The sequence below is a fragment of the Condylura cristata genome, unplaced genomic scaffold (assembly GCF_000260355.1).
Source record: "Condylura cristata isolate star-nosed mole 26May11 unplaced genomic scaffold, ConCri1.0 scaffold00015, whole genome shotgun sequence".
Lineage (NCBI taxonomy): Eukaryota > Metazoa > Chordata > Mammalia > Eulipotyphla > Talpidae > Condylura > Condylura cristata.
This window is the reverse complement of record NW_004567116.1, coordinates 42,232,065-42,244,828: the sequence shown is the minus strand read 5'-3', so window position 1 is coordinate 42,244,828 and position 12,764 is coordinate 42,232,065. Positions and strand designations below refer to the sequence as shown.

Sequence of the window (12,764 nt, the reverse complement as noted above, 5' to 3'; positions counted from 1 at the left end):
GTGCCACACAACAAGGAAGAGGAGCTGGAAGTCCAACCCAGGTCTGTCTGGAAGTGCTCAAAAAAAAAAAAGCATGTTTTAGGTGCTTAGGAAGATCTTACTTGCTCTCCTTCCCAGTTTCAAAGACTCGTGGCACTGTGTATCTGTGAAGGTTCTTAGAAAGTCTCTCCCACTCCCTCACTTCAGGCGTCCATTTGTTCATTTCTTCTTCCCACTGAGCTTATACTCTCTGTACTCTGCCAGTGACTGCAGTGATGACACCAGACCATTGAGGGGAGCCAGGCCAGGGGGACAGAAGACAGAGGAGGAAAACCAGGTTGATAAGCCCAGGTTCTGTTAGAAATGTGCATGTCCACCATGATTCCTTTGGCCTCAGCTCCAACTCTGCAGCTGACACTCGGGGTGCCCTGTATTTTCCTCTTTCAAAGCGCTTACCTCACCACATCTTCATTCCTGTTTCTTTGCTGCATCTCCACTAGATAGACTGTGAGCCCTAAGAGGTCAAGAACAGTCGTATTTAAGTACCCAGCAGCCCCACCAGATAGTTGATGCCTGGAAAACTTATTTTCAATAAACAAATGTTTGAAAGAAACAGCAACCCTTTGAGTTAACCATTTACCCCATTTCACAGAAGAAATTCAGCGAGAAACTTGCCCTAAAACACTAGGCTGGAAAGTCATTGAAGGTAGTAAGAAAACCCAGGCCTGTGTGGCCACATACCTGCCCCCTCCTGCTACCCTCAGTCTGCGCCTCCACCCCTGTATTCCCCCCGCTCATCTCCCCCAAGCCTGCCCAGATGCCCACAGCATTTGCAGCTCCTAGGGCTGATTCCCTCAGCTTAGCTCCCCCATCAAACCGGGTCTCTTCTCCACCCTGCAGAGCCTGGGTCTCTGATGGCCTGTTTGCCAGCCCTGCCTGTCAATGAATTATTGATTTCTGCCCTTGGCAAGCATCGGAGATCTTTGTTGTTGAGCACTCCAGCTTTCGTGAAACTCTAGGAAATAATTGTTCACAGACAGGGTTCTATTAATTATAAAGAGGACTTAATTTCAGTGAGAAGCCGATGGGCTTGTTTCTAAAGCCATTTCCCTGCCTTGCTGATAAGGTCCTGGAGCCTGTCTGAACATGACTTCACCCAGCTCCCCAGCCACAAGATGGACAGGTAGATGGTATACCAAAGAGCCAGGACCCTCTCTGTCCTCCTGAGGAACCCCAAGCAAGCACTGTGTAGGCAGAGGCCCTCCATGAAAACCATTTCTAAATACCGCCAAGAGCAATAGCGCAGAGAGGCTTTATATAACTCAGGATTTTCCATCTTACCATGAATTCTTGCCAAGAATGCATTTCTTGCCATTCTCCATCCAACATACGGCCTCAACCTTCAAGTCATCACTCAAACCTGCTGCTGTCCTGGAGCCCATCTTCCACCTCACCACCCCATCTGCAAGCTGAGATGTCCTGAGCTTGCTCCTCCAGACTCTTAAAATGAGCCCCCCAGAATCCTGAAGATCTGACTATTTGCTAATTGTGTCACGGTAGCCCAGTTACCATCCCCCAGAGCCCTAGTTTCTTCTGTTATAGAATAATAATAGTACCTACTCCATAAAATTATTGTTGTGATAAAGTCAGTTAAACCATGTAGCTCAAAAACCAAGAAACATTACTGTTGCTCTTACTGTTACTTAGAACATCAGTTCCATCTTTGACTGAGGTTATTTGTTGTCATATTTATCTTTCCCACGAAAAGGTGATTCCCCAAAGGCAAGAATGATGTTTGACTCATCATATTACCTTCAGGCCCAGTAAAGGATCTGGTACCAAGGATGTCCTCCTTGAAAGGCTATTGAATGGAGAGGGGACATGGGTGTGGTGTGTAAAGATAGGCTAAAGTTTCTAGTGGCCAGCTGTAGAGCTGGATGCTGCTGCCTACTAAATGTGTATAGTCCCTCACTGGGGGTGCAACAGGTTAGGACACAGAACTGGGAAGCTGGCCACAGCCGCTTCAGTGCAAGTTTGATCATCAGCCCCGAAGGTGACCCACATGGCATGGCAGACCTCTCCTGTCTCGTCCATTGCTCCCCTCAGCAGTGCATTTCGTCAAGCTGCCTATTCTGATCCCCACTTTGTCTGGTGAATCCTCTCACCACCCCTGCACCTCTTCTGGCCTATACCCCAGTTCTGTAAGCATAAATAAAATCAATAAAGCTTTTCTTAAAATAAAATAAATGTGTACAAAGTCAACTCAGTTTTGTAAGCTGATTCTCCCAGTCCCTTGGGGGTTTTCCCCTTTGTCTTACTCTCTCTCTTCCCTCCATCAGTCTATCCTTGGAGTGCAGTGTGAAGTGCAGAAGCAGCTCAAGGCCTTCGTCACCCTGGAACGCTTCGACCAGCTCTACGGCTCCACAATCACCAGCTGCCAGCAAGCCCCAGAGACAAAGAAGTTTGCATCGAGTGGCTCAGTCTTTGGCAAGGGCGTCAAGTTTGCCTTGAAGGATGGTCGAGTGGCCACAGACATCATCAGCGTGGCTAACGAGGACGGGCGGAGGATTGCTGCCATCTTGAACAATGCCCACTACCTAGAGAACCTGCACTTCACCATCGACGGGGTGGACACCCACTACTTCGTAAAGCCAGGGCCTTCCGAAGGCGACCTGGCCATCCTGGGTCTCAGTGGGGGACGGCGGACCCTGGAGAACGGGGTCAATGTCACTGTGTCCCAGATCAACACGATGCTCAATGGCAGGACTAGACGCTACACAGACATCCAGCTCCAGTATGGGGCACTGTGCTTGAACACTCGCTACGGAACGACGTTGGACGAGGAGAAGGCCCGGGTGCTGGAGCTAGCACGGCAGAGAGCCGTGCGCCAGGCATGGGCCCGAGAGCAGCAGAGACTGCGGGAAGGGGAGGAGGGCCTGCGGGCCTGGACAGAGGGGGAGAAGCAGCAGGTGCTGAACACAGGGCGGGTGCAAGGCTATGATGGCTTCTTCGTGATCTCCGTCGAGCAGTACCCAGAACTGGCAGACAGCGCCAACAACATCCACTTCATGAGACAGAGCGAGATGGGCCGAAGGTGACAGAGAGGACCCCGGCCTGAACTTCTTGCCAAAGACAGCTACTCTTTTGTGGCCGCGTACCTGACTGTGTTGTACTTTAAAAAAAAAAAAAAAAGAAAGAAAGAAAAGAAAAAAAAAAGGTTGTTTTTTAAACAAGTGCAGAAAACAAACAAAGTTGCATTGTAATTCATGCAACATCCTTTTTTTTAAGAAAAGAAAAACACAAATTTGGCCTTCACACATTTTTTGCAAAGAACAGAAGGTATTTTTTTTCTGTAGTGTGATCACAATGAAAACATTATTGTCTTTTGTTCCCTTTTTCCCTTGAGGATTTTTCCCTGTTGTTGGGGGTACCTTTCTCCTCTGAGACTCATTTCCTGGGATGTGTCCTTGTCTGTCCCTAGGTACCCAGTGTGATGTGAGACATGAATGTCTGTGCTAACTTGTCTCATGTGCAACCCTTTTTTCGATGGGGGTTGGGCAGGAGTGAGGGGTGTGGAGAGTAACCGTCCAGAACTAAACTTCCAAGGGGGCCTGGGAGGAGGGTCTGCAGGACCTGAGGATCTTTGGCTAGGCTTCTGCAAACTGGTGGAAGTGGCTTTTTACTTGCCGCATTCTGTGCCGCTGGAGGGCCACTGATGGCTTCATCTCACCCTGGGGTATTTCATGATGTCATTCAGCATCTTTTTCAAACTGCCCCAAACTCTTGTCTGAGCTTTACATTTTGAAGCTAAATGCAATCCCCTACCCCTTTTTTGCAAATCGTGCGTAGTTGTCAATGTCACCCCCCCCCTGCTGGATGGAGAAAGTGTCTCCCAGGCCCTGTCCCCCAGTCTGGTGACATAACATCCTGGGGCTAAGAGCCCACCCTCCAAGAGGCAGAGGCCCCCCAGGATGTCTGTGGTTGGTTGACCCTCCCATGGTGTTCCTCATTCATCTCCTCCTCTCTCCCAAAGTCCAATATGAGAACCAGCATGCACAGCCAGCCTTCAGCATGGGCGCCATGTCCAGGGAGGGGAGGCCACCCTTGACAAAGGGATGGCAGTGGTGGCCGGGATACCAGCCTGCCTTCCTCAGGGAGGAACCCTCTCTCATGACTTTGGGGATCTTCCCTCCACTGCTCAGCTGCCACCACTGAGAAATAAGTGTGTAGGAGTGTGATGCCTGGTGGCCTTTGATTCTGGAAAGATGCTTAACAGAAAGCCAGCCAAAGAGAGAAAGGCATGAACCAAGCATACTTCTTAGTGGCTCCGAGGTCCTCTGCCCATTCCCCACCTGAGAGCTAATTGCAGAGTCAGGAGGAAGCTGGATGGGCTTTCAGGAGATTTCTTTCAGTGAAGTTCTTCTAAAACCACTTCCTCTCTAAAGAAGCCTAACCAGGGTTTTAAAGAAAGACTAAGGAGAAAGGAGGAAAGAACTCATTTGGTGCAGCTTGGCAGTGTCTTGCAACCCCACCAGGATGGGGGGACGCTCATCCTAGTGCCGATGGACCCCGGATGCCAGGCTCCATGTCCCCTGAAGACCCAGGCCTGAGGTCACTGGGAAGAGGCTTCAGCCCTCTCGAGTGGTAGTGCCCAGGCCTGGTGGTATGCCCTGGCCCAGATGGCAGCCGCCAGGCCTGAGGAAGCCTGGCAGGGCGGGAGAGTAACAGCAAGAACTAGGTCCTTGCTACTGTCTCATCTGCCTCATTACCATCTTTGTTACCACTCGCAGAGGCTCTGGGAGACCGGGAGGGGAAACCAAATGCTTTTTGAGCTGGGCTTCTTAAAAAATGGGACTTTTATGGGTTGCATTTACATTAAGTGTGGAAAATGAATTCTGAGTCTGAGCTATTCCCCGTGGAAACCTTGTTGGACTGATAAGCTCATGGCACCTTTATAGCCTTACTCACAGAGTCTTCAGGATATTACCTGAGTTAATGAAACCAAGAAGGTCTCTTACCGCATGAGAATCGGAGCAGTGTGTGGTCTGGGTTCTGCCTGGCAGAGGGAGAAAAGGTTTCGCCTTACGTCATCCCATTGGGATAGAGGATGTGTTTCGCTAAGTGCTCTTCCTGTTTCCAAAAAAGTCACACTGCTGCGACAGTGAGTCTCGGCCTGCTGGTCCACGGACTGCCTTCAGCCGCTGGGTGCAGAAAGCCACTGAGTCAGATGCTGCACCCTCGAGCTCGCCGTGCATGGCGGGAGTTGGCAGTGGGCTCCCATCAGCAGGATCTTCTTGGATGGGCTAGAAAAGTTTGGCCTGAAGAAACAAGTTTCTCATCCAAAACAGACTTATTAAAATGTACTCTTAATAGAAGGGCAAAGCTCTCCTGCCCATGGACCTAGCTCATCGGTCCCACCCTGGATGCCCGACATCAGTCACAACCTCCAGGGGACATGTCCTTAGAGGGCAGAGACTGAGTGAGGGCCAAAGGAATCATCTGCCTCCACCTCCCCAGCACTCTGTCCTCCCCTACCACCACCCCACCAAAGTAACAATGTGAACTTCGAGAGTGATTGAGCATTTGTTTAAAAAAAAATGTTATTTATATTTTTTTCTGGGCTACATACCACCAGGGAGGTCCTGCTTCTGTGCAGGGAGAAGCTGAGCATCCTCACGCTTTAGAGAAAGGCTCTCGGGTGTGGTCTAGGTTCCGCCTGGCAGTGGGTGCTGCTCCTCTAGAGACTGTTGCCGCGTGGCCCTGGCAAGGTGGTTTCCTGCACGCCTCCATTCTCAGGCTGTCTTGCCTACACCACCGTCCAGTGTCCCAGCAAGAGCAAATCTGAGGCAAAAACCAGAGTTCTCTGTGCCTGCTTAGCATAGAGAATTCAGGCTGCAAAGCCATCCCTGAAGGCATCAGCCCTTTTGGCACTAACCAGCCATCTTGTCTCCAGTCCGTGGAACAAGCAGCACTTTCTCATCAGTTCACAGTTCTGCAGGATATCAGCCTCTGACCCAAAATAAAGGTTTATTTTAGAATGATTCCTGCTTCTCCCCCACCCTCCACAGCTGCCACCAACCCCTCATCCTCTGCCCATGTGTCATCAACTAACACAGGACTTTAGTGCTTGTTCGATGTTGCCTCTAGAAGATGAGGTTTCCATCTCCTGTTCCCACACAGACATGGTGGGAAGGCAGAGCGAAGATAATGAGAACACAAAGGCAGTCCGTGGTAAGTTACACCTGTTTCAGGTTGAGCAGGACTGTTGGCTGAGCATTAACCCAGGGAACAGACCAGCACCTGCTTTCTACCTAGGGGTGGAAGATTTGAAACCATCCCTGAGGAGATGAACAGAGGTTGAGAATGGCCAGGGTGAATGCTGTAAATGCATCAGGATGAGGTGAACCTGGGAACAAATAATGGTGAGGCAAGGAAGGTGGTGAGTATGACTGGGCCATGTGTACACAGACACATAACCAGGACTCAAATCTATTTTTGTAAATGAGAATGAAGAACCTTTCAGCTGTGACTTTTAAGTGCCATCTTTATAGCTAGCTGGGCTTCCCATTGTGCACAGGCAACTTTGGACGGTCCACTTAGAAGGCACCTTGCAACCTTGTGTTGGCCGCTGCCATGTGGTGAAGGCAGTGACGCTGCTGAGCCTTGTGCCCAGAGAAGGAACATGCCTCCGCAGGCCTCAGTCCTCGAAGTCAAATCCACTCTCCACTTCTCACAGGGCCACCAACTGATGGGTCCAGACAGAACCCAGCTGTCCTTTCCCTTGGGGTCCTCATTAAGACCGAAAGCCTTCCATGGAAGGCTCATCACCCCTAGCTAGGTTTATCCACTTATCTCTATTTTATTGGAAAGAAGGATTCAGAAAAAGAACTCTAGGTCAAGGCCCTTTCATTTAACCTTCAAATAACAGCAAACTCATTTTAAAGATTCATTGCTCAGGTGATAGAAACTTTATCCTCTCCAACCTTTACATTTTCAAAAACCAGCCTTGTGTGCTTGACCACCCCAGACAGCGGTGAGCTCTTAGGTTTGACATGCAATGTGGAAGAGCAGACTGGGGGGAGACCCGGGTGTGGCCGATTCTGTGTTTCTTACCCCCTCTGGAATGCTAAAGGCATCAAACTGGGAGGCCTAGTGCCCCCCAAGAAAAATGAGATGGATCCTGAGAGCAAGCTGCTGAGGGAAAGCCAACCTTTGGGCAGGCTCAGCTGTCCTGGCAGAAGCTGAGTCGCAGGTGCCTGGCTGTGCCCGGCAGCCCAGATTCACCCACCACCGGAATCTCACTTTTCTAAACCTGCCTGATCTTGAAGACTTCCGAACCTGCAGCTTCGGCAAAATGACTCTCCCGAGCTGCCTCTAGATGACCAACACTGGAGACTCTGGCCTTACCATGTGGAAATAGTTTTCCTGAAGTCTGGAACTAATTTTGAGAAGTTTTTTTCTCAACTTTTGTGTTTCTAACACTGTATTCTTGACTGTGTAAATATCGACAAGGCTGTAAATAAATGCAGATGTAGATACCTTCTAGAAAAAAAAAAAAGGCATAAAAACAAAACCAGAAGTGATCCCGTGTAGCCTTCGTTGATAAATAAAAGAATATTTTGTGTTTAAAGGTGTCTGGTGACCTTTGTCTGCAGACTGGCGTCTGCCTCTTGCCTCCTGTCCCAGCCCTCAAGCAGTCCTCTAAGTTTGCTCTCTGAGATGTTGACTGTTATCAGGATGGTCTGCAAGACAACTTAGATCTTACGCTGTAGGCCACAAAGTCCCTCCTAAATTCTCCAGGTGACAGCTGTCATGGAGAGGCATTTCCAGAGGCCAGAAAGGCCCAAGGGCTTAACCTCAGGCTGGATGAGGTACAAGAAAAAAACACCTCTGATACAAGGAAAAAAAAACACCTCTGACGTCAACTATGCCCCACAGCTTCCCCAGGCCACATGCCCCACTGCTGTCTTCACGGGCCTTGGGCACAGACCCCAAAAGGTGGGGCAGCTCAACCGCCCCCACTGGGCAGGGCAGGGAGCTAGCCACTGGTCCATGCATTGCACATGGGTATCACTGGTTACACTTTCAAAAACATGCATTCTCATCACACAAATGATGACAACCACATAACATATCTTGGAAAGATGTCTTTAGTACTGTTTGTTTTCCTCTTTGTGTTCTTAATGTGCTTTTTTGAAAATCCTAGGTAGTTGTGTTCACAGAATACAGGTAATTTTTCACTCTGCTTTTCTCATTTAGCCTCTCATGCAACCTATCAGCTCTAAAAGTGGGCAGTGATAGCTGGTCACTTAGGGAAGTACATTTGCCCAGCACCCCAGTGTGAATGCAGACCTTATGAAGTTTAAATAGTAGAGGACAGGAATCACAGCAGAAGGCCTTTCGCTCCCCTACGAGCCTCAGGAGTGACCACAAGCAGGCCCTCTGGGGAATCTCCTCAAGCTTTTGGCATCTCCTTCCACCCAGGCCACCATGGGCTGTCAGGCGCCTCAACCCTGACTGTCACTTGTCTGTGGCACCAGTGGTCACCACAGTGGTAGAGAAAAGGAGCTTTTCGAGTCAAGCCAAGTTGGGTGAAGACCTTGACTCTAGCATTTGTGGTGTGATTTGACGCAAGTCCTTTCACTCCTCTGTTTCTGAGCTATAATGAGGGGTGCTGATATGCAGCCCTCCTGGTAAGTTCACGTGACACATTGCTAGGCATACACAGGTCTTCAGCCAAGGTAACTTCTCACACCACCCTCCCCAACCCGCCCCACCCACCTTCCTGCTAATGTTAGCCAAAGAATGTCCTCACTAAGCTCTCAGCAACTTCGACTTCAAGCAAGCTCATTCTTTTTATTCAGCTATGCGGTAATAAAATGGAGTTACTTGTTTTATAGTCTTTTCATGAAGCCAGTGGTTCTCGAACGTTGGCCTGCATGAGATTCACCCAGATGCCCTATCAAAACACTTGGCTGGGCCCCACAGTTGCAATTTCAAATCAGTGTGTCTTGATTATGGAATTGAAAACGTGATCCTAGGTGATACTAATTTGCAGCTCTAATATGTTCCCAGGTGATGCTGAGACCGCCACTAACTACAGCCTCCTCCACCAAGTCCCGGATCAGCTAGTCCGCAAAGTGCTGCAGATGGCCTTAGGCTACAAACCCACCACTTCCAGCCAGTGGAGCCAGTGTATCAGGTCCTTCTCTGCCTTTCTGCCCCCCACTTTCCACTGTACCACACCTGGCTGCCATGTGCCCGTGGGCCTTCACCTTTGTGGCCTTGGCACACGCTGTTTCCACAGCCCCGCTGAGATGTCAGCCTGAAGCCCCTTTAAGGGCTCATTCCCCTCTCAGAAGATGCTTGTTTCTCAGAAGGCTTTTGCTTGTTCAGCATCACCCTCGAGCCAGCACTTTCAAGATGAGAGTTCCTTGGGTATAAGCTCGAGCCTCTGAGGCTGTCTCTCTTCTCTGCATGTCCCAGAGCCAACAGAGGGCTACGGGGTTACCCTAAGTTCAGCTTTCCCTTTGCCATAGGTGCTCACTTTGGTTTACTCAAGAAAGAGGTTGTCTCTGGCCTCTTTTGAATGAAGCTGATATCGTATTTGGAGTTAGTGTGGGGTCCTTGGGCTCACTCTGGGAAAGGTTTCAACCAGAGCTCCCTTTTAGCAGCATGTGGCAAGTTCGCCAAGAACAGAGACTCAGTTACATTTAAAAATCAGGTTTGTTAGAAAAAAGGACAGGAAAGAAAAGGACACTTGCATAGGCACAAGCAGGCAGCAAGAGCTGCCCCAAAGAGACAGGCTTGCCGAGAGACCTGCATAGTGGCAGGCAGGTGGCCTTAGGACTGCTGTCTCTGCTGAGGGAGGTCAGTGCAGAGAAGTCCCCGCATGGTGCAGGACACAGGCAGGCAGGAGGCTGCTGCCCCACAGAGGGAGAGAGTGGGTGGAAAGAAATGCCTGAATAGTAACAGGTGGGCAGAGGACTGCTGCCTGTGCCAGTGCACAGACTGCCCAGGTATAGACAGCTTCTCTCTGGGAGGGGCCCACTCTCTGTGAGCCAGGTTTGTTGACTTTGAGTAGAATCTGAAAGGGACAGGAGATCCCACAGTGGGCTCCATCTCCATATCTTTGCCTTTCACCTACTGGGTCTGTGATAGACACAGCCTACAGCAGTCTGCTACCTACTTTGGTCTTAAGCTTTGTAACCTAGGCATTGGGGCCTAAGGATCTTGGTTTCTATAGCGGGGTCTGCCCCCAGACTCCTCATGTGAGTCAGTCTTGTGATGCCTCCTTACTATTGCTTCCTCCATTGAAGCCACCTGCAAGTTGTTGTGTCTCCTCCCATTTGCTCCTGGCAAATCTTCTACAGCTGCCCCAGGCTCAGGAAACAGCAAAGGTCAAGGGTGGGTCTTCCCCTAGGAGTCCCCAGCCCCAAGGCCTTCTGTGACGCACCCTCAAGTGTATACTGGTGATTCTGGCTTTCCTGACCCAGCAGAGGCCATGGGAAAAAATTACAAGGAACAAGTCTTCAGAAGTAAGTAGGAAAACACCTTTTCTCACATCCTGGGGAGGTCCTCTAACACAGACCTCCGACAGGGCTTTCTACTTGGTCATATCCCACCCCATCTTATTTCTGGGCTTTTTGCGGTTGTCTCTACTTCTATATTGGAAATCTGTCTCTCCATGCCTTAGGAAAATCTCTCTCTCCTGGGAGGCCCATCCCTTCCCCCCATCAGGCATCCAACATTTTTTTCTGAAGCTTGAATTCACCATCTGGGAGAGCTGCAGGCTGGGCTCTAGCCACCACCAGCAGGCCACTCCCCTTTCAGGCAGTTGGAATTGCAGATACATTCTTCATCCTTCAGGAATCAAAACCACATTCTGGAGTCATACATCCTTTTCTAGACAAAATATCAGAATTCAGGAGCAATGGAATCTTAAAGCCATTGGGGAAACAAGTGTTTTCCAACCTGCCCTGTAATCTATAGCTCATCCTGCCCATTGGGCTGTGGGTACCTGACATTGTATGCAGAGCATTTGGGCTTTTGCTTTGTCACCCTGGATGGATAAAGAGAGAATGTATCAGTAAATGAAGGGAGACTGTAACAGGTCCTTGAGTCCTAAAGGAAAAATTGCAATGAATCCGCAAATCGTTGACAATACTGCCCCAAAAGACCTTACAAGCAGTTAAAAACTTAAGGCAGAAACCTTTGTTTTTGAACATCACCATCCAATCAGGGAGTCTAGAAAGACTCAGAAAAACCACTGATACCAAGAAAGCCTGTTCCATCCCAGCTGGCTAGAACTCAGGAGTCTTGTAAAGGAGAGCAGAAACCTTTTAAGTTTTGTCGAGGGAGAGGTGACCAGAGGCCCAGTGTCAGTAATCAAGAGGCACCATAAACTTGAACTCAGTCCAGGGCATAAGGAGTTGCCTAGCAGAAGCAGGCAAGGTGGCCGTGGGCTCTGGACACTGTGGTGGTGGTGGGCTCTAGGGAACAGAATTCCATCAATGTCCGAGAGTCAGGTCCAGACCCTGAGGAGAGGCACATGGGTCTAGGCAGGTGTGCTGGACAAATGTCCCAGCCTTTGTGGTTCACTGACACAGATTTTATTTTAAGAGGAACCATGCTCTGAGGCACTTTAGTTTATTTCTCCACCAGGGCCTGAGTTCTGTGACAGCAAGGGCAATCCAGGTCCCACCTCCTGCCACGGCTAAGACTCCAAATGTGCTCCAACCCTGATCAACCGTTTTGTTTTGTTTTGTTTTGTTTGTTTTGGGGGTTGTCTGGGGGGGGGGCTAGGAAGTAACACTAGAAGAGAAGAGGAAACAGACCAAATGCTAACAAAGTGTTTCCCAACAAAGAATGGGAACTCAGGGTGTCTGGGTGGGGATGTGACTGGTGGCTGAAGCCAAGACGGATATAGGTGGCACCCTCTTAGTGGGGGGTGACAGTGAGGGTGGCTAGCCCCAGGGAATCCGAACCTCCCCTTTTCCTGAGGACCAGCCTGTTACAATGAAAGGACCACCCTTTACAGGGAGAGGAAGGAATCTGAGAAAATTTCCTGGAAGAGGTAGACTTGGAGAAGGGATTAGATGAGAATGGAAGACATTCCTGGTGGGAGGAAGGTGTGCCACTCACATGTGTCTGGAGAAGCCTGAGAACACAGGCCTTGCTACTGTGAACTTAGTTTGTGCAAGGACAAAGCCAAAATTCCCAGGGACCCAATCCGGGATGTCTCAACGCATGATGGCCTATGTGTCCAGGCAAGAACCTTAACCTCCTCACCGGTATATAGATTTGGTGTAATATACTTGTGGGTCACGGTCAAACCTCTGCAAACAAGATGCTCCCTCTCCCCACTCATAAAACACAACAATGCAAGTGAGGGAGAGTGATCTGACTGCAGGGATCATTTTGAATGACTCTATTGCTAACAAAAGGAATTATTTCATCAAGACGCACTTTAAATATCACTCATAACAACTTCTGCACATTGCATCACTGGTTCCAGTTACATGAAGACCAGGCACATTGCTCCCTCCCTTTTTCTTCTCTTTCTGTCCTGAGTGGGGTGATTTCCCACAAGTCAGTCCTGAATGGGAATTTGTCTGAAAGTTGTTTATTAGGAAGTAGTCCCCCCAAAAAAGAGGAAGGCAAATGAAAGAGGGCCAACGTGTATGAGATCAAGCAAAGTCCCAGGCTCAGTCCAGGGGTGAGTCACTGCAAAGATCTAAGTTACACCTGACAGTTGTCCCCATCAGGGCCGGGGGGGCTGGAGG

General features: G+C 49.5%; 1 protein-coding gene and 1 long non-coding RNA gene across 2 annotated transcripts in view; both read left to right on the top strand.

Moving 5' to 3' along the window:
* Positions 1-3,153, top strand: part of TENM4 (teneurin transmembrane protein 4) — a 511,167-nt gene extending 508,014 nt beyond the window's left edge. Inside the window, exon 32 of the mRNA XM_004683244.2 lies at positions 2,319-3,153. Within this exon, the coding sequence (XP_004683301.1) occupies positions 2,319-3,077 (759 nt within the window). The 3' untranslated portion in view covers positions 3,078-3,153. The remainder of the gene's footprint in view (positions 1-2,318) is intronic.
* Positions 3,154-3,195: 42 nt separating this feature from the next.
* LOC105853696 lies at positions 3,196-7,609 on the top strand. Its single transcript, XR_001145490.1, has 2 exons — positions 3,196-6,210; positions 6,295-7,609. It is a non-coding gene; the product is annotated as an uncharacterized LOC105853696 (long non-coding RNA).
* Positions 7,610-12,764: the final 5,155 nt, after the last annotated feature.